Genomic DNA, 20,346 nt, shown 5'->3' on the forward strand with positions numbered 1-20,346 from the left:
TCTTTCCTGGACAGAAACCAAAGCCCAAACCCCGGCCATCCATCACAAAGGCAACCTGGGAGAGTAACTATTTTGGGGTGCCCTTAACAACCGTGGTGACTCCAGAGAAACCGATTCCTGTATTTATTGAGCGATGTATTGAGTACATTGAAGCCACAGGTAAGTGTTACCTTGGAGCCGATTACAGCTTTCCCTGTTTACAGGACGCTTTCTAGAGGGCTAAGCCATCTGGAGATCCTGGAATTATTTCTTGTTTCCGTGAGATGCTTTCTGGGAAGGAGCTGAGTAATCCCGACAGCTGTCAGACTTGTGGATCCTCCATCTTCATGTAGTCTTGAGGCTGTCGTGCAAGATGTGTTAGGCCTTTCAGTGTGTGGGGGCAGTCCTGTGTCAGGACTGCAGTTGCGGCTGGTTAGAATACCTTTTCTATGGTCCCGCAGCTCCCTGTCATAGCATGCAGCCTGTTTGTCCCCTACAGGTCTCTCAGCAGGGAAAGGGTTTTATTTATCAGTGACTTCAGCGCTGTACTGGACCCAAATGGTAACACATTTTGGTTTAATAAAAGGAATGTGTAGATAGATGGCCATCGATCAGGTGCCTGAAATTCATATATTGCTAGAATTTTTTTCCTGCAGTAAAAAACCAGCCAAGATGCTTAGATATCATCTAGTCAAGCAGCTGCATTTCAATTCCATTGGCAACTTGGTGTTATCACAAAGGCTGACTGTCTTAAAATTTTCTGTATTGCTCTTGAAATGTTAAAATTTTACCTGTGTTAAAAACACTTATTTTGTTCATTTAGAGCTCCCATAACGTGTCTCCTTGACATTTCTCTTTTCTTTTTCTTTTTTTTTTTTTTTTTTTTTTCCTTTTTGGCCATGCCGCATGGCTTGTGGGATCTTAGTTCCCTGACCAGGGATTGAACCCAGGCCCCGGCAGTGGAAGCTCACAGTCCTAACCACTGGACTGCCAGGGAATTCCCATCCTTGGCATTTCTTTTGTAACCCCCGGAGCTTCCAGTTTCATGTCATTGTTTCCCTTGATTTCCTCCTGGATACTTTCAAAACTGATGAGCTTTGAGGAGGTGGTGTAGTGGGCACATGGTTATGTGGACCCTTGAGCATTAAGAGGTGAGCTCAAGAATATAGGCTGCTACTAATTTGAAACCAAGGTAGGGATTATAACCTCCCTATGTGTTCTTTCTAATTCCGCTATTACCTGCAATGATATTAAGTATTGTGTGGTGTGGACAGCCTACCAAGTTCTGCTAATAATTTCAGCAGCATCATGTTAAGCTGAGTGGTGGTGTTCATATTTACTCAGGATGTGCCAAATCAGGGGAAATGGGTTTCAAATTGAAGCTCTCTAAAGACTCTGTAGTTATTTCCAGGGTTTTCTCAGTAGCACACCAGGATTGAATCACAGTAAGCACTTGGCATAATCATAGCAGATCTGTAGTTTCTTTAGACCATCTGTAGCCAAAGCCTTTTGTCAGTGTCCATCTTCTTGACATTGGTTTTATATCCATTTCTTCCTGGCACCTCTGCCTTGGGCAAGGAGGAAATCTTCAGGAAGAAAGTTTGAGTGACTCAAGCCTCTCCTTGTTGACCTAGCACTTCAAGAGATAGTTTATATCATTTGGGGGGTCCCTAACTTTAATTTGAAGTGATTTCAGATTTATAGGAAAGTTACCAAAATTTTAAGTTGTAAGAAATTGAAAGTTACAATTCCCAGGTTCCTTAAATGTTAACATTTTACCACATTCCCTGTATCGTGTGTGTGTGTATCTTTTTTTCTGAAATGGTTGGAAGTTGCAGATATGATGCACCTTTACTTCTAAATACTTCAGTGGGTATTTACTAAAAACATTCCCTTTATGTAAGCACTATGCAGTTATCAAAATTAAGACATTAACATTGACCCAATACTAACCTATCTAATCTGTAGACGTTTTCATTTCATCATTGGTCACATTAACATTCTTTTTTTTTTTTTTTTTTTTTTTTTTTTTGCTGTATGCGGGCCTCCCACTGCCGTGGCCTCTCCCGTTGCGGAGCACAGGCTCCGGATGCACAGGCTCAGCGGCCATGGCTCACGGGCCCAGCCGCTCCGCGGCACATGGGATCCTCCCAGACCGGGGCACGAACCCGCATCCCCTGCATCGGCAGGCGGACTCCCAACCACTGCGCCACCAGGGAGGCCCCACATTAACATTCTTTAATAGCAAAAGACAAGATTTTTTTTGGTCCAGGAGCTAATCTCAGACCACATTAAATGGTACATTTAATTATCAAGTCTCTAGTCTCCTTTAATTAGGACAGTTCAGTTTACCTGTTTTTCATGGTCTTGATAATTTTAAAAAATACAGATCAGTTATTTTGTAGGAGGTTCCTCAACTTGGATTTTTTTTTTTATGTTTCTTCACGATAGGTTCATGTTTGTACTTGTGGCAGTAACAGCAGGGAAGCGAGGCTGTGTCCTTCTCGGTGCGTCATACCAATTGGCTTGTGTTGTCAGTTTGTCCCATCACTGGAGATTTTCTCTTTGATCCCTTGATTAAGGTAGTGGTGTCTGCCAAGCTTCTCCACTGTAAAGCTACTCTTCCCACATTGTATGAAAAAGTATTTTGTAGGAAAATGCTTTCAGACTGTGTAAGTATCTGTTTTCTCCTAATATTTTCACCCACTAGTTTTAGCATCCGTTGATGATTCTTCCCTGAGACAATGATCATGCTAATTCCTTCTTTTTTTTTTTTTTTTGCGGTATGTGGGCCTCTCACCGTTGTGGCCTCCCCCGCCGCGGAGCACAGGCTCCGGACACGCAGGCCCAACGGCCACGGCTCATGGGCCAAGCCGCTCCGCGGCATGTGGGATCCTCCCAGACCGGGGCACGAACCCGTGTCCCCTGCATCGGCAGGCGGACTCCCAACCACTGCGCCACCAGGGAAGCCCTACTTCTTCATTTATTAGTTAGGGTTCTCCTGTCAGGGTGAGCTGCCCTTTTCAGTGGGCTCCTTGACTGGCTCACCTGTGGTAGCACCAAATGCCTGAATTTTACCTGCATGCCCCTCTCGCTGAGCACATCGGTGGGCTTGATCTACCATACCCACCTTGCTTCTCTGACTCTTAGACTGTGATTAGCTTTTTTTTTTTTTTTTTTTTTTTCGGTATGCGGGCCTCTCACTGTTGTGGCCTCTCCCGTTGCGGAGCACAGGCTCCGGATGCCTGGGCCATGGCTCACGGGCCCAGCCGCTCCGCGGCATGTAGGATCTTCCCGGACCGGGGCACGAACCTGCATCCCCTGCATCGGCAGGCGGACTCTCAACCGCTGCGCCACCAGGGAAGCTTTTTATTATGTGATTAGCTTTTTATTATGTCCACTGCCTCTCCTCTACCTGTGCTTCTACAGGTGTTCTTCTACCTGTGAATCCTTTCAGGTGCGAAGACCTCTTCAACCCTGCCCCCAGTTCACTACCAGCCACTGCTGAGCTGCTGCTTCTCTTAAAGCTCTGTTAGATTGCACCACTGCTCACCCTGACACCCAGAAGCTTGGAACTTCAGGGTCCTCTCTGACTCATCTAATCCGTTGCCAAGTGTGTTGCTGTCCTTTGTCATCTCTTGGCTCTGTCTCCTCCACTTCATTTCCACTGCCCCACTGTCACCCTCCTTCTCAGTCCATCCTGATTACGTGGCATTGCCTCCACTATAAACCTCTTCTTGCTTCCTCACTGCCTACCAGATGCCGGCGCACTCTCGACTCCTCCCTCCTACGCACACTGCTGCAGTACTGTTATGCTGTGGTTGTCTGCCTGCCTTCTCTTCCTCCCTCCAACCCTCCCTCCCCATTCTTTCTGTTTTATACTACCACAGGCATTAACTTTAAAATTGTTTTACAAGAATACACACCATGTATTAGAAGGATATGGCCAGAGCAGAATTTCTTTGTGTTTCTCTGCTTTGCGTATACCCTTCGTGTGGTTTGAAATGTGTCCCACGTTCCTCCTTGCCTCTGGAACTTGTCCTCATTCTTCAGGACTCTTCCACCCCCAGCAGCACTTTGAATGTAACCTTCCTGGTAGTTCTTCCCGGCACATTTCAATCTTGAGAACAGGATTCTCTGTTCTCCTTGTCTCGGAGAACCTGGCACACAGTACACATTAGTTGTTGATGGAATGATTGGTTTTCAACCTGGAATACCTTAATTCCATTGTTTTCTTTTTCTTTCTTTCCTTTTCCTTTTAAATTCTGGTCATATGCTTCCCCTTATTGGCATTAGTTTGTACTTTTATAGAATTTCAGGAAAATAATTAGATGTGGTATCTGTGAGCTTAATGTGTATGTTGGGGGCAGTTGTCTTTTGTGTACTCAGTTTCCTAAAAGAATTTGTTTTCCTCTTCATAAAATTAAAGGATGTTCATTGTAGAAATTCAACAAAAGGCAAAAACTGAAAAAGAATTTAAAGATTCATTATCTTCCACTTAATGAAAACCACTGTTGATATTTTGATGTATTTCCTTATAGTCTTATTTCTCTGCATGTGTATAGGTTTTTAGTTTTACATAATTCAGAATATGAGGTATTATAGTTCTCAAAAAATTTTTAGCATAACTCAGATGAGGCTAAAGAGCCCTGAGTTTACCAGCTTACCTACTCCCGTTTTCCTGCAGAAAAAAGAACTCAGTAACTAAGAGTTATGTTGGAGGACCATTTTTTGAGAACCATTACTTTTTAAACCAGACATTATTTTGTGAGCATGTTCCCCTGTCATTACTCTGGGAAAATATGACTTCTAATTGCTGTACAATGTTCCATTAAATGGCTGTATCACAGATTATTTAACCATTCCCCGTTCTTAGGCCCCTGTAGCATTTTCTCCTGATGTACTTAAAATAAAACAGATTCACTAGGAGAGGCATTTGGGAAGAGTGATACAGAGCTTCAGGTCTGCAATTAGACCGCATTTAGAATCTTTGTTCTGCCACTTGCTCATCTGCAAACTGAGGGTGATGACAGGACTTGCCTGCTTGGGCTGCCAAGGTTCATGGGGACTTGCACGTCGGGCGCCGAGTGTGGCGCCTCGCACACGGAAGTGCTCAGTGTGTGCTGGTCATCACGGTTAGCTTCACCCGTGGTACATTCGGTCTTCCTTCCTATTGCCGGTCAGACTTTACCGAGTTATGACCTTTTTCTTTTCTCCCTAACTTTTAAATTTGAAAGTGGTAAAATCCATTGAAAGAGTACTACAGTAATCACCCAGTATTCACCAGTGGTTAACATTTTTCCACATTTGCTCTTTCTCCCCATAATTTGTATTGTTTTTTTGTTGTTTTTTTAAAAATAAATTTATTTATTTATTTTTGGCTCTGTTGGGTCTTCGTTTCTGTGTGAGGGCTTTCTCCAGTTGCGGCGAGCAGGGGCCACTCTTCATTGCGGTGCGCAGGCCTCTCACTGTCACGGCCTCTCCCGTTATGGAGTGCAGGCTCAGTAGTTGTGGCTCACGGGCTTAGTTGCTCTGCCGCATGTGGGATCTTCCCAGACCAGGGCTCGAACCCATGTCCCCTGCATTGGCAGGCAGATTCCCAACCACTGTGCCACCAGGGAAGCCCCCTGTATTGTTGTTAAACCATTTGAAAGTGAGCTGCGGACACCATGTCACTTTACTTCTAAAAGTCTCAGCATATATCCCTAAGCTTCAGGACTTTCTCCTCTATAACTACAATAACATTATCACTTTTAAGAATATTAGCATTAATTCAAGAGCATTTCATATAGATCTATGTATAAATGTACTCAGTTGACTTAAAACGGTCTCTTATAGCTGAGTCTTTTGTTCTAGGATCCAATCAATATTCACAGTGCATTTAGCTATTGCCTCCTTAGTCTGTTTCAGTCGAGAACAGTTCTCTCTGCCTTTTTTTTTTAGTGATGACCTTTTTTGAAGTGTCTAGACAGTTGTCGTATAGACTGTACCCTTGTGTGGTGTGCTGTCTGTACCTCTCCAGTGTCCTCAGCCCCCTTCTGACGCCACCCGTAGCCACTTCCTCATGTGGCTCCTGTCTGAGCCGAGGGCTGGGGCTGCAGACACAGGGCCCAGGGCAGCAGGACTGCTGCCTCCCTCCCTGGACACAGCACGTCTGTGAATTGGGCACCGGGACTCTGAGATTCTGGTGACTGGCTGAATGAATTAGTCCGTCAGGTGTTTTCCCCGGCTCTGGCTGCTTTCTGCTGAACTTGCGCTTTTCTTAGGGGAAGCCTGTGCTGCCACCTGCCCACCCATCCCATCTTTCCCTCTCTTACTCATGGTAGAATAGCCACAGGACCCAGTTTCCATGTGGTAGTCCAGGCAGTCACTTCTAACCAGTTAGGGATGATATTCCAAATAAAACTTGTTTGTCAGGACTGCCCCACGCAGTTCAAAGTCAGAAGTCATTGTGTCCCTGTTTTTGTGTCCATCTCATGCACCTGGGCACTGTGCTCATCCTGGCAAATAAAATATTGCATCATCACTTTCAAGGGCAGTGCTTGGGAGTTCATAGTCCTGCCGGCCATGGCTAGGCCTTTCATGCCTCGGGGCCTGTGTTGCTACCCACCTGCCGCTTCACAGCCAGTGTCACAGTAGAAATCGAACCAAAACCTTGCAGTAGAGAGGAAATGGTGTGACCGTTATGAATTGGGATGACTTAAACCATACCATCACCTTAAAAATATTTTTTCTGGGACTTCCCTGGCAGTCCAGTGGTTAAGACTCTGTGCTTCCAATGCAGGGGGCACTGGTTCATTCCCTGGTCAGGGAATTAAGATCCCATGTGCCGTGCAGCACAGCTAAAAATTAAAAAAAAAAAAATCTTATTATAAGAGTAATATACTTGCTCACTGTAAAAAAATTAATCATTATAAACATAGGTAGATGTTATATAGGTATATAACAAAGTGAAAGTCCCTTATAATCCCAAGTCTCCGGAAGTAATCTGCATTAATAGTTGTATTATGTTTCCTGCTAATACTGTCCCCCAAAATGTTTAAAAGCATGAGATCACGTACTACGGTTCCACAGCCTGTTTTTTGTTTGTTTTAATTTAACACTGTGTGTCTTGTGCATCATCTTTTAAAATTTCATCTCCAAGCCAACTGCATTTTAACCTTTGACCTGAGAAGAGGGTGGCAAGAGTTGGGCTCACCGGGGGTCTCTGGGAGTCTGGGAGGAGAAGCTTTGTTTGCAGCCATTCTGCCTTCCAGGGGTGGCCGGTTCCTGTCCCATGTTTTGTGAGTAAATTGCTGACTCTTCCTAAACATGAATCACAAAGAAAGGATTGCTGCCTTGCCTCAGAATGTGCTGCTCCTGCTGTTACCAGGGCTCTGTTGGAGCTCCTCCCCCACATTCTTAGGTTAGCTCATAACATTGTGGGTGGAGATTGGTTCTAGTTTGCACCTGTTTTTTGTTTGTTTAAATTTTTTAAAAAATTATTTATTTTTGGCTGTGTTGCGTCTTCGTTGCTGCGCGCAGGCTTTCTCTAGTTGCAGCGAGCAGGAGCTACTCTTCATTGTGGTGCACGGGCTTCTCATTGCGGTGGCTTCTCTTGTTGCGGAGCACAGGCTCTAGGCACGGTGGGCCCAGTAGTTGTGGCTCGTGGGCTCTAGAGTGCAGGCTCAGTAGTTGTGGCGCACGGGCTTCGTTGCTCCGCTGCATGTGGGATCTTCCCGGACCAGGGCTCGAACCCCATGTCCCCTGCGTTGGCAGGTGGATTCTTAACCACTGTGCCACCAGGGAAGTCCCTGCACCTGTTTTTTTTCCTGAGCTTTCTGACCGGTTCATTTATCCTTTTTCCATATTTTCTAAAATTGGAATGTGTTCAAGAAATGGCCAGTAGGTAGAACAGCTTTCAGATTGATTTGCAGATGCTTTTAGCCCAGCCCAGGCCCAGGGACAGCCTCTGTGCTTTCTGTGCTAATAAGATATTAGATTTCCACTTTCTCAGCTCTGGTTACATGGGAAGGCTGGAAAAGGGCATGTAACTACTGCAGCTGCTCTGGGGTCACCATGGCAGCGGGGTGGGAGGACTGACTGGGGGTCAGATTTGACTTTGTATTTCTGGTTAGAAAGCTTTTTCTTCCAGTTTTCATCCATGTGGAAAATTGGTCAGGGCAGTAGAGTCACTGCTCCCCTGTGATAGCAGCGTGACTCCTCAGTGAAGGAGAGCATTGGCCGAGCCAGTCTGAGATCTCTGATGTGTGGCAGGAAGTAGGAATATTCAATTCTGGACAGTTTATCTCACTGGAGTTGGGGTGAGGACTTACTTTTAGAGCCTACTCACAATTCTCCTGAGAATAATTTCTCAGGATAAGTACGCTATCTTTACACCTCACTATGGCCACAAAAGTAAGGTTTTACACACCGAGCCTCTGGGCCAATTTTGAGTCAAGGCTTCCTTCCCGAAGTTGAGGGGAAGTATCCACATCCTACAGCATAGAAACTCCCCGAAGGAGCTTCTTCCAAGTGTCCCTCCTCCCCATCCCGGCAGGTCTAGTATCCTGGAGGCTGAATGCCTAGTGCCCTGCTCATCTGGGCTCTGCTGCATGTATTCCCCAGGCCCGCAGCCTCTCTTGTCAGCCATTTAACTAAGAAGAGCATTCTCTAGGAATGATGTCTTTGAATAATGTGTGAGACCAGACCTCCTTGGTCCCTCTTTCTGTGATTTTTAACCTTTTTCTTTTGGCAGTGAGAGGGGGCAGGGTGACAGTGGCAAAAATCATTTCACATCCAGCCATCCTTTTCTGAATTGCTTTGCTTACTGAGAGGTGACCAATCCCCAGCACCTCTAGCAAGTGCCACAGAGGGCTGAGAATAGGAATTGTTCCCAGGGAGAAGTAGTTTCATTTGGACAGAAGGCCCCTCTTTTGCATCTTAAATTACAATGTATTCAGACCATACCATATACATAATTGGTAGACCATGGTTTTGTTAGTGCATCTTGCTTTCTTTTGGTCCCTGTAGAGTGAAAAGCTCCCTGTAGTCAAGGAGGCCTGCAGCTGTTTAAAATAATAATGCCAAAGATGGTCTGCCATCACGTTAACTTTCCCCATTTTCTATTCCTGACACATTTATTGAGTGCTTGCTATGATCCAGGCATTGAACTGGGCACTTGGCATGTGTGATCTCATTTCACAAGAGATTGTTTTGTTGCTGTAAGAAGCCAGATGTGGGAAGGTGGCCCTTGGGAGGCAGTCAGGGTACATCACGGTCTTTTATCACTGCAGGGAGGACCTCGGTGTCAATAAAGTGCAGGGTTGGCTTGGCTGGGGAGAAGGTGGCAGCATTTGTATTCTCCTCCCCTGCTCTCTGAGAGGAATCCTACCCCACAGTCTGGTAACAGAACCAGGACCCTGCCTTTCAAGGCCGTGCCTGCCTGGGCACAACATTGCCCCTGAAGTTCACATTTATTTTCAAAAGCCCTTTGCTGGAGGGCCTGGAATCGAACCACACTACCCTGCATTGGGGTTTCAGTGCCTGCACTTAGCGGGATTTGTATCGCAAGAGGGGCTTTTTCTTTTTCTTTTTTTAAAGTTTTTTTTGATGTGGACCATTTTTAAAGTCTTTATTGAATTTGTTACAGTATTGCTTCTGTTTTGTGTTTTGGTTTTTTGGCCACGAGGCATGTGGGATCTTAGCTTCCCAACCTGGGATCGAACCCACACCTCCTGCATTGGAAGGCGAAGTCTTAACCACTGGACTGCCGGGGAAGTCCTGAGAGGGACTTCTTCTGTCTGCCTTCCAGGGGCACTCCTTGGTGGACAGCAGAATCAGGTCAAGCCTGACCTCTCATCTCTGATGGAGTGGGAGAATCCAGATACAGCACCAAGTGGTTGTAGAGAGAAAGAAATGTCCTGATAAGTCGTTAGTAGGTTTACAGATATTTAGCTTACCATCTTTTGGTGGGGGGGATGGATGGATGGCAGATTCTGTTCATTCAGCAGATATTTATTGGATTAATTTATTAATATATTAATTAATGCTAGGCATTGTGTTGAACTAAAGTTGCCCTCATGATGACCAGGGGTGGGGGAAATAGACATAATCACACGAATGAATAATTAATTCAGGCAAGGAACATTATTGGATTTTAAAAATCACTGGAGAGGGCTTCCCTGGTGGCACAGCGGTTGAGAGTCCGCCTGCCGATGCAGGGGATGCGGGTTCATGCCCCGGTCCGGGAGGATCCCACATGCCGCGGAGCGACTGGGCCCGTGAGCCATGGCCGCTGAGCCTGCGCGTCCGGAGCCTGTGCTCCGCAACGGGAGAGGCCACAACAGTGAGAGGCCCGCGTACAGCAAAAAAAAAAAAAAAAAAAAAAAAAACTTAAAAAAAAATCACTGGAGAATAAAACGACTGACAGGACCAAGTGACGATATGGAGCAGTTAGAACCCTCACCGCTGCTGTTCAGGTGAGTAAACAAACTGGTCCATCCATCCCCTGGAATACTACTCAGGGGCCAAAAGGAATGAATTACTGCTACACACAGCAACAGTGTCGGGTCTCAAAATCATTACATGCTGAGAGTGATAGAAGCCAGACACAGAAGACTACAAATTAAGATTCCATTTATACATGGCTCTGGAAAATGCAAACTAATCTATCGTGACAGGAGGCAGGTCAGTGGTTATGGTTGCCTGGGAGCTGGGAGTGGCAAGAAAAATTGCTTGCAGAGGGGCATGGGAAAACTTTGGGGGGTGATGGGAATGTTCCTTATCTTGATTGTGGTGATGATTTTACTCATGTACACATACTTCAAAATTACCAAACTGAATGCTTTTAATGGATACAGTTTATTGTTTATAAATTATGCCTCAATGGTTGATTTTTTAAAAATCACTGAGGAAAGGTGTTGAGGGAACATGATATTTGCATGGTCTCAGAATACCACCCAGCACATTAATTACTAATTACAAAGGAGAAATGTACCTTTATAATGGAGAGATATGGGGGTTACCACCTTAACAGAAGGTGATCAGGACTGGCACCCCCAGTAGCTGTTCAGCCTAACATTATGTGCCTTGTTGCCAAAAATATTTAATCTGAATCTTATCATGAGTAGATAATCAAACAAATCCAGAATGTGATACATTTTACAAGACAACTGGTGTGAACTCAATAAAAAGGTCAGTGTCATGAAAAAGAAAAATGTTTGGGGGCCTAGTGCAACTTCTGTGTTTATAACCCGAACCCCTTTCCCATTCAAGTAGCCAGGTGTTAAGTCCATGAGCTTTTGAGTCACCTCTAGCGTCCTGACTTTCCCACACAGTAGCTGGCCTTAAACTGTCTAAGCCTCATTTTCCTGTTCCTTCAAATTGGGAATAAAAATAATAGCTCCTTCAAAGGGAATTTTTTAGAAATAAATGAACTCCTGTTTGTAATGTTCTTAGCATAATGCCTAATACGTAGTAATCACTCAGTCCATGTCAGCCATTATTTTGGTGGCTCATGTTACTGATTTACTGCGGTTGTGGAAATCCAAATAGGATACTTACCCAGAACAGTAGTGGATGACATTAGACAATGTCTGTAGGCAGGGTTTTTTTTTTTGTTTTTTTTTGTTTTTAACCGGATGAGGAGGCAACAGAATCAAGCGTTTTATTTATTTTTTCATTTATTTATTTTTGGTCACACGGCCTGCAAGATCTTAAGTTCCCCAACCAGGGATTGAACCTGCGCCCTCGGCAGCAAAAGCACGGAGTCCTAACCACTGGACCGCCAGGGAATTCCCTGTAAGCAGTTTTTAAAAACTTCTCATCGAAGTATAGTATCCATTAAGAAAATTGCACTCATCATAAGTACAGCTCAATGAATAGCCACTAACTGAATACACCTGTATAACCAGTACCCAGACCAAGAAACAGAAGATGACCAGCTGCCTGCAAAACTTACCACCCTGGCTTCTGCCCCTGGCTTCTGACAGTTACAGAATAGTTTTGCCTGCTTTTGTACTTCAATAATGGACTCATACCAGATGCATAGTTGTGGTCTAGCTTCTTTCTCTCAGCATTATGTCTGTGACATTCATCTGCAGGTGGAACTGTAAACCCCCTCGTAGTTGTGTGGTTCATTCATTCTCATTGCTGTATACTGTTCCATCATGTGACTAGTCCACAATTTATTTATTCATTCTACCCTTCGTGGATATTTGGGCACTTTCCAGTTTGACGGCTGTTAGGAATAGTGCTGCTGTGAACATTCCTGTACATGAATATTGGTGCAGGTATGTGCACTCATCTACTTCAGGTATATACCCAGGAGTGAGGCAGTTTTTAATAATTAATTTTAACATGTTGAACATGTTGGTTTAAAAGATGTCTTGAAGCACATATCCGTTCCTGAAGGGCAGTAAGCCTATGAGGCTGAGAGCTAAAGCAGTAAGAGGATCTCTGCTACCTGTTTATGGCTTTGTGTTTCCTGTCTTTTAAGGGGTGAGGGGTCGTTCTGGCGAGGGTGTATGTGGGTGCACAGAGCTGTGTCATACATGATTTTAGCAGCTAGATCATTCCCGTTTGCAAAGTGTGCCTGGCTGGAAGAATCTTGAATTCTTCCAGTACCTTGTGGTGTAGCCCTTTTCTCTGCTGGGGCTCTCCTCGTGGTTCTGAGTTGAGACTGTGGTTAGCACAGATCTTGGTAACCCTATGGTTTTTACTTGATGGGCTATCATGGGGCATTGCTCTCTGATTCAGTTTTGGCCATTTGTAGCACAGATAAGTAGGTGTTCTTATTGACACCTACCAGTGAGACTCTAAAATGAGAGGTTCAGCCCTGTGGGCAGTTTGTGAGGGGAGGAAGGGTGAGGCAGAGTCTGGAAGCGAAGCTCTTCCCCCAGTGTGTCTGAGTGTGAGTGTGGAGCCCTGCAGCCGTGGCTGGAGATCAGCTTGTCTGCTTTGTTCACAGGTCAGAGGTGGCCCACGGCTCCTCTGCGCAAATGGAAGCCCTCTGTAAAAATGCTCTTTGACAGAATACTTAGAGCTGTGACCTTCTTCCTGATTGAGCTCGTTTGCCCGGGTAAATGAGCAGAGTGCTTTCTGCGTGGCAGATTTAAATTTCACCACTAATTGAGGGTAGCATCTTTGGGGAGAAGCGCTTGCCATTAGATCAGAGGCCTTTTGGGAGACAGCCTGGCAACAAGCACATCAGGGCAGATTAAGGCAGGGGGTAGAGATGGGGAGAGGACAGAGTGCAACTGTTATTAGTAACTGGGGGACGGTCCTCAGAGAAGCCAAGTGAGAACTTCTGCCATGTGCCTGCGGGGACTATGCACATACGTGTTGCATATGTTTTGAGGGCCTTTTTTCCCCTTTTTTCTTGCTACTGACTAATCTGTGCAGGATGAACCTGGAGCCAAACTGCCTGGATTCGAATCTCTGTTCTGCTGCTTGTGAACAAGTGTTTAACCTCTCTGTGACTCAGTTTCCTTGACTGTAAGATGAGGATAATGATAGTACTTTGAATCATTGTGGTGATTCAATATGTTAAAAACCTTATAACAGTACCTGGCAGGTTGTAAATGATCAATTAGCATTTGTTGCTGCTGCTTTTAGCACTGACACTAAAGTGCATCTTCCACTCTAGTTGGGCCTCTCAGCTTGCTGGAGCCTCATTTGCCAAGCCCTGCTGTCCGCTAGGCTTGGTTCCCCTCCCCCTGTGCAGAGGCCCCTCACCTTCAAAGTCCAGCCCAGGCTTCTCCCTCCAGGAAGAGTAGCCCACTGACTCCCTCCCCTTTCTGAGTTTCAAAGAGCTTGATAGCCAGGTGGGTCAAGCATAGACTTTGGAACAGGTCATACCCCGTTCAGAGTGCCAGCTCTGCTGCTACTCTTCTCAGTTTCACCGCCTCACACCTCTGAGCTCTGTGCTTCCTCTGCAAAATGCAGCTAACGATAATACCCACCTTGTTAGGGCTGTGAGGGGTGAAGGAGATCGTGTATAAGATGCTTGGCCTGGCACATGCTAAACACTCAGGAAAGGGGAGACCTTGTCATTTTGTGGTGAAATCTTCAGTATTAACTTCTTGCTTGTCCTCTGATTATTTCGTGAGTTGGTATTGATTCCCTGTGTAGATGTTCACCCCTTACAGTCAGGGATGTTTGTTACATGTTTTAGATCTTCTCCATGCCTATTCGGCCTGTGATAAATACTTGGGAATCTTTTTTTCTACAGAGCCATCTTCACCTCCATATAAACTCACTCTTTTGATAACTCTGTGCATTTATTTCTCTGCCTGATTCCAGAGTGCCAGAGGACTGGAGTGCGTCGAACTGTGAGGATCCTGTCCTTTTCTCATTCATTCAGTTTATAGATAATCGGGCACCTTCTATACTGTGTGCCGTGCACTGTTCAAGATGCTGATGATACAATATTGGAAAAACGAGATAAAAATCCTTGCCCTCATGCACCGTGCATTTCAGTCTTGTGGGGGAGACAATGACAAACAAAATATAAAGAATCTTAGTGATTAGTGCTTGAGAGGAACAAAATGAAGCAGGAGAGTGGTATGTGAAATGTCTGGGGCGAGTGTTAAAATTTTAGATATGGAGGGCTGGGGGAGAGTGCCTTTTGATGTGAGCCTGAAGTAAACGATGGAGGGAGCCATGCGATTACCCAGGGAAGAATCTTCCAGACAGGACAGCAAGTGTAAAATTCCTGAGCCTGGAGCATTCCTGGTAAGGACCTTGGCTTTTACCCTGAGTGAGGTCAGAAGCCACTGGAAGGTTTTGAGTGAAGGGACAGTAATTGGCCTTTGTTTAATAAAATAAGTCTGACCACTGTGTGGAGAACAGTTGTGACCCTCGAAGACTGAAATGCACTTGATCCAGCTGCCTTTCTGCAAATCCTCCTCCGTTCTGCCCTTCCTTTCTCTGCATATGTACCCCGTCTTGCATTATGCTGGCATGGGTTCACCTAGACCCTTCGTTTAAACCTGAAAGGGTAGAGGTGTATAACTCGGCATAGGAGGGCAGCCTGGATTAGAGCCAAAACTGGAAGAATGCAAGAAATGGTAAGCAGATGGGTTAACTCATCTTTCTTCGCACTTTTCAGTTTCATGCCTCCATGTCTTTGCTCATCACTGTTCTTACTGACTCACATGTTGTTTCCCCTCCCACCTGACAAATCCCCACTCTTTCTAAACCTTCCCTCTCTAAACATGCCTCTGTCACAGCAGGTTTTCCCTTGTGTTAGGGTTAAATGAAGTCAGAAGGGTGGGCCCTGTCTAATAGGGTTAGTGTCCTTATAAGAGGAGACATGAGAGAGGTCTCACCAGAAACCACATTGGCCAGCACCTCGATCTCGGACTGCCCAGTCTGTGGTGTTTTGTCATGGTAGCCCAAGCAGAAGAATACAAGTGGCAAGGTGATTGATTGATGCAGGCATCAAAACTCCTGAGATCCTTAAGTATGGGCTGATCCTTCCTTCATTTATGCATCCCCATGGGGCCTAGCTCCCCAGAGACCTCAGTCAGGGATCTTTGTGTTCACATGACCAGGACAGAACAATTGGGTCAGTAGGAATGGGAATTGAGGCAACAGAAAGTCAGAAGGACTGAAGCTGGTGGAAGAAGACGTGGAAGAGTATCACTTGAGAATCCTGGTCTAAAAAGATAAGCTCACTCTTTTGTGTTGTACCTGGCTCTCAGGTGGTTTATTTGTTTGAAATGTAAGATGACTTGCGTATCAGACAATTGAATCCCCCTTCTTCAAACAGAGATGGTGCAAGGCCTTGTGATTTCACCCCAGTTTGCGTTCTTTCACCCTTGGCTGGAATCCTTTGTCTATTTAAATTTGGTGGCCTCCCAACAGTTTAAAAACAAACTCGCACAATTTATCTTTTCGGGGAAGCTGCAGTTTGGTTGAAACAAGACCTTTCTAGCATGTAGCTCCTGATAACTGCAACTACAATCAGTGTTTCTGTTTTGTGATCTATTTTTTGTGTTTCAAAAGCCACAACAGAAAACTCTTTCTTCTTTTGTGGTTGTCAGGAGCCAGCATTGGGGTTGTGGCAGCAAGAGAGTGTTTTTGTGGAAACCTAATCCGTAATGAGGTATTCCACTTCCTGGCCCGGGCGCTCTGTGAAGAGCGTGTATGCCTTGATAACCCATGAAGGGGGTGAGGGACCCCAAATCTGGGTAAATTCAAAATTCTTCTGAGCCTTGAAAAATGTAGGTCATGTAGTAGTTGTTGTTGTTATTGTTTTAATAAGAAAAGGTGAAAATACCCAATCTGAATGGAATTAAATATAACAATTACGGATTCTAGGAAGCCCCTTGGTTCTAAACTGCCCCCATCCGTGTGGTAACAGCTACTGGGGGAAGGATTGTGGGGCAGTACAGTAAGTGTAGGTGTTAACAGTAAGTTAGCCTAGTGTGGAAAATATTAGAACGGGCCGAGGTGCACATCACCAGAGGGAAGGAATGTGGTAATGGCTGTTTTAACAACAGTACTGAGGAGGGTAATTAACAGTAAGGAGGCCCCGTCCTAAGCTGTTCATGAGCATTATTTCGTTTCTTCCTCACGGTGAGGAGTTGTCCCTTGCCCACACACAGCCAGCCTTTCAGCAGCCTTCTTGGCAGCAATTACGTAAGGCCGACAATATCTTTCTAATCTGAACATCACTATTTCATATTTCCTGTGTTTGGGGTAAGGAAGCTCTATCCTCAGAGTGATCTTTGATGGGAAGGACTTACATAGCATTTAAATAATATAAGCAAGGGCTTCCCTGGTGGCACAGTGGTTAAGAATCCACCTGCCCATGCAAGGTTGGAGCCCTGGTCCGGGGAGATCCCACATGCCGCGGAGCAACTAAGCCCGTGCGCCACAACTACTGAGCCCGTGTGCCACAACTACTGAAGCCCATGCGCCTAGAGCCCGTGCTCTGCAACAAGAGAAGCTCCCGCAATGAGAAGCCACCACAATGAGAAGCCCGCACACCACAATGAAGAGTAGCCCCCGCTCGCCGCAACTAGAGAAAGCCCACGCGCAGCAGCGAAGACTCAATGCAGCGCCCCCCCCCAAAAAAGAAAAGAACAACCCCCTGGAGTCAGTTTGCTTGGATGCCAGGCTTAGTCCTGCCACCTCATTAGCTCTGTGATCTGGGGCAGGTTACTTACCCTATCTAAGCCTTAGTTTCCTCATCTATTAAATGGGGGTGCTGATAAAAACAGTATTTTGATATATCCAAATATTCTCTTTAGATTTAACCAACTGTTGCTGAGCATTTGAGAAGTACTTATTTATAGCTCTCAACATACTAATCACCAGTGACTTTTAGCTGTTCTTAACACAGACCGTCTAACACTGCTATTCAGGTGGTACCGTGCTTCATCCTTTTTTTCCCCAAAAGTCTGATTTAAACTAGCTTAGATGCTTTATTCATCCAGATAGGCTTTCTCAGTTACTTCAGACTTGTGAAGCTGGGCCTAGTAACCATTTTGGTATGGTGGCAAGGTGATAGATGGCAGGCATCAGAACATCTGACTCTGGGTTCTGGATCTGTTGCTCACTCATTCAGGCCATGAGGATGTTGATAGAGCATGTTCAGTAATCCAGAAGACAGTGACTAGAACATGGCCCCCTGCCGTTAGGAGTCAGGAAATGAGAGTGGGGGAGGGGTGTGCCTGTGTTCAGGACTATGAGAACCCAACAGGGGAGCTGGAGTCACCTCATTTCTCTTATCCTTAATTTCTTCAGTGCAGGATGGAGGTAATATCTGCCTTACAACTACGCTACATGGCGTGTGATAGTGAAGATCAAAGAAGAGACACATAGAAGTATTTTTAGATTATGAAACTTTGCAGCTCTTCTTGTCTTGAGGTGTGTTGGTCTTATAATTTGAAAGGTAGAAGTAAGGCCTTCAGTTACTCTTGAATAGGTATGTGCTAGGTGCTGTATCTCATGTAATCTTTACAGCAGCCTTGTGAGGTAGACCATCTAATAATGCCATAAAGATTAGAGCTGGGGGCTTCCCTGGTAGCACAGTGGTTAAGAATCCACCTGCCAATGCAGGGGACACGGGTTCGAGCCCTGGTCCGGGAAGATCCTACATGCTACGAAGCAACTAAGTCCGTGAGCCACAACTACCGAGCCCGTGTGCTGCAACTACTGAAACCTGCACGCCTAGAGCCCGTGCTCTTCTTTCAAGAGAAGCCACCGCAACGAGAAGCCTGCGCACCACAACAAAGAGTAGCCCCTGCTCCCCACAGCTAGAGAAAGCCCAAGTGGAGCAACGAAGACCCAGCACAGCCATAAATAAATAAATAAATGGATGGATGGATGAACGAATGAATGATTGAGTTTTTTTAAAAAAAAGAAGATTAGAGGTGATTGGTAGCTGTGCCTTCCCAGGTAGGGAGCAGGGTGATCACAACTTTGGTCTTACATCTTGCATATCTTGCCTATTAAGAGGTTGTCAATTTAATCATGACCAGAACTACAGCAGCTCCCAGACTTTTTGATTTGGTGGACTAGTACTGTTACCCTCAGCATTTTGGGGGTGACAGAGGGTTGCCAGCTTTTTGTTCTGCCAAGCAAGGATATTAAATTTTTTTAAAATATCTTTTATGACTGTTATTTCATAAAAGTGAGAATACTTCATCAACCTCGAAGTAGTAGGAAAGATGATTTCAAAATATAAGCTAGCCTTCTGTTAATTTTTTTTTATCATGTGTTTGGTGTAATATGCGGGACAGTAAGCAGTGAAAAAGTAAGTCTCCCTCTTAGCCTTCTATCCCAGTTCCCCTAAACTAGCAAACTCCCTTTGTCTGTGTATAAGTTGCAGATATCTAATTGTTTGATTTATTTATGATCTTTGTTTTTTATAGGATTCATTTATTTGTTTTTACAGTTGAATTTTTTTATTGTTTCTTTTGGCTTCTGGGCTTTTGATATACTCACTTAGAAAGGGTTACCCCACTCCAAGATTATTTTTGAAAGTCTACCATAGCTTTTTTTCTAGTGTTTTATGGTTTTATTTTTATCTGAAATTTATTTTGTGGAAGATGCAACATTATTTCAGGTGTGACAGCATTATTTATTGCATCTTCTACTGATTTGAAAGCCAATTGTATATATTACAGTATACACTACTGAATTCCAGTATGTATTGGAGTGTCTTTCTGAACCCTCTCATCTCTTTGATCTAGCAAACTAGCTATCCATCCATCCATGTGCCAGAACTACACTGTTCTAATGACTGAGTTTTATAGGTAGCCACTTAGGAATTATCTTGGCTTTTCTTGTTTAATTTTCCATATGAACTTCAGAATCTGTTTAATTTTTAAAATAAGCCTTTTGTAACCCTTAAGTCATACATTAACTGTTGATATCTTTATGACGTTACATTTTCTTTTTTGTCTCTCAGTATTTTAAACTTTTCTTCATGTAGCTCTTGGTGGCTTTTTTTTTTTTTTTTTTTTTTGGTTGCACGATGAAATGGACTAATAGGTGTGTGTCTATATAGATGAAGACTTTTGATTTCTACATATTAATTTTGTATCCAGACTCCTGACTTGAATATTTAATTGCTTGTAATAATTTTTCAAATGATTCAGTTGGGTTTATTGAAATGTAATATACATATAATAAAACTCACCAATTTTAAGTTTATACCCAATGAGTTTTGTTTTTTTAAATATTGATTGATTGATTGATTGATGGCTGTGTTGGGTCTTAGTAGCGGCACACAGGGTCTTCGTTGTGGCATGCGGGATCTTTCACTGTGGTGTGCGGGCTTCTCTCTAGTTGTGGCACATGGTCTCTGTAGTTGCAGCACGTGGGCTCTCTACTTGCAGCAGGCGGGCTTAGTGGGGGATCTTAGTTCCCTGACCGGGGATCAAACCTGTGTTCCCTGCATTAGAAGGCAGATTCTTAACCACTGGACCACTAGGGAAGTCCCACCCAGTGAGTTTTGACAAATGTGTATAGTTTTGTAATCATTGCCACAGTCAAGATATAGAGTTTCTTGGGGTTTTTTAGGTAAATCATGACACCTATAAATATTTATCATTTAACTTCTTTTCCTCATGTTTATTCCTCTGATTTTTTTCCGCCTTTGGACTAATTATATTGGCCAGTAGTACCTCCAGGACAATATTATATAATGCTAGTAATAGTGGATTTTCTTACCTTGTTCCTTGTTGGCTTTGGGATGAGACAGGAAAATTTTTTTTTTCATTTTTAAGGACTTACTTATCCATCCATCCTTGTTTACTAAGAGTTTTTTGGTTTATCAAGAGTGGAGTTAAATTATATCAAATATCCTTTGAGCTTTTGTAAAGATGTAGTCATTATAATTTTTCTCTTTTGAACTATTTGGAAATACAT

At 44.3% G+C, this 20,346-nt stretch overlaps 1 protein-coding gene across 4 annotated transcripts in view; it reads left to right on the top strand.

Moving 5' to 3' along the window:
- Positions 1-20,346, top strand: part of ARHGAP35 (Rho GTPase activating protein 35) — a 122,661-nt gene that overhangs the window by 59,439 nt on the left and 42,876 nt on the right. For all 4 annotated transcript variants that reach the window (XM_082606266.1, XM_082606264.1, XM_082606265.1 and 1 more), the window contains one exon: positions 15-159. In XM_082606266.1, the coding sequence (XP_082462392.1) occupies positions 15-159 (145 nt within the window). The remainder of the gene's footprint in view (positions 1-14; positions 160-20,346) is intronic.

Source organism: Mesoplodon mirus (genome assembly GCF_964341445.2).
Source record: "Mesoplodon mirus genome assembly, chromosome: 19".
NCBI classification, from domain to species: Eukaryota; Metazoa; Chordata; class Mammalia; order Artiodactyla; family Ziphiidae; genus Mesoplodon; species Mesoplodon mirus.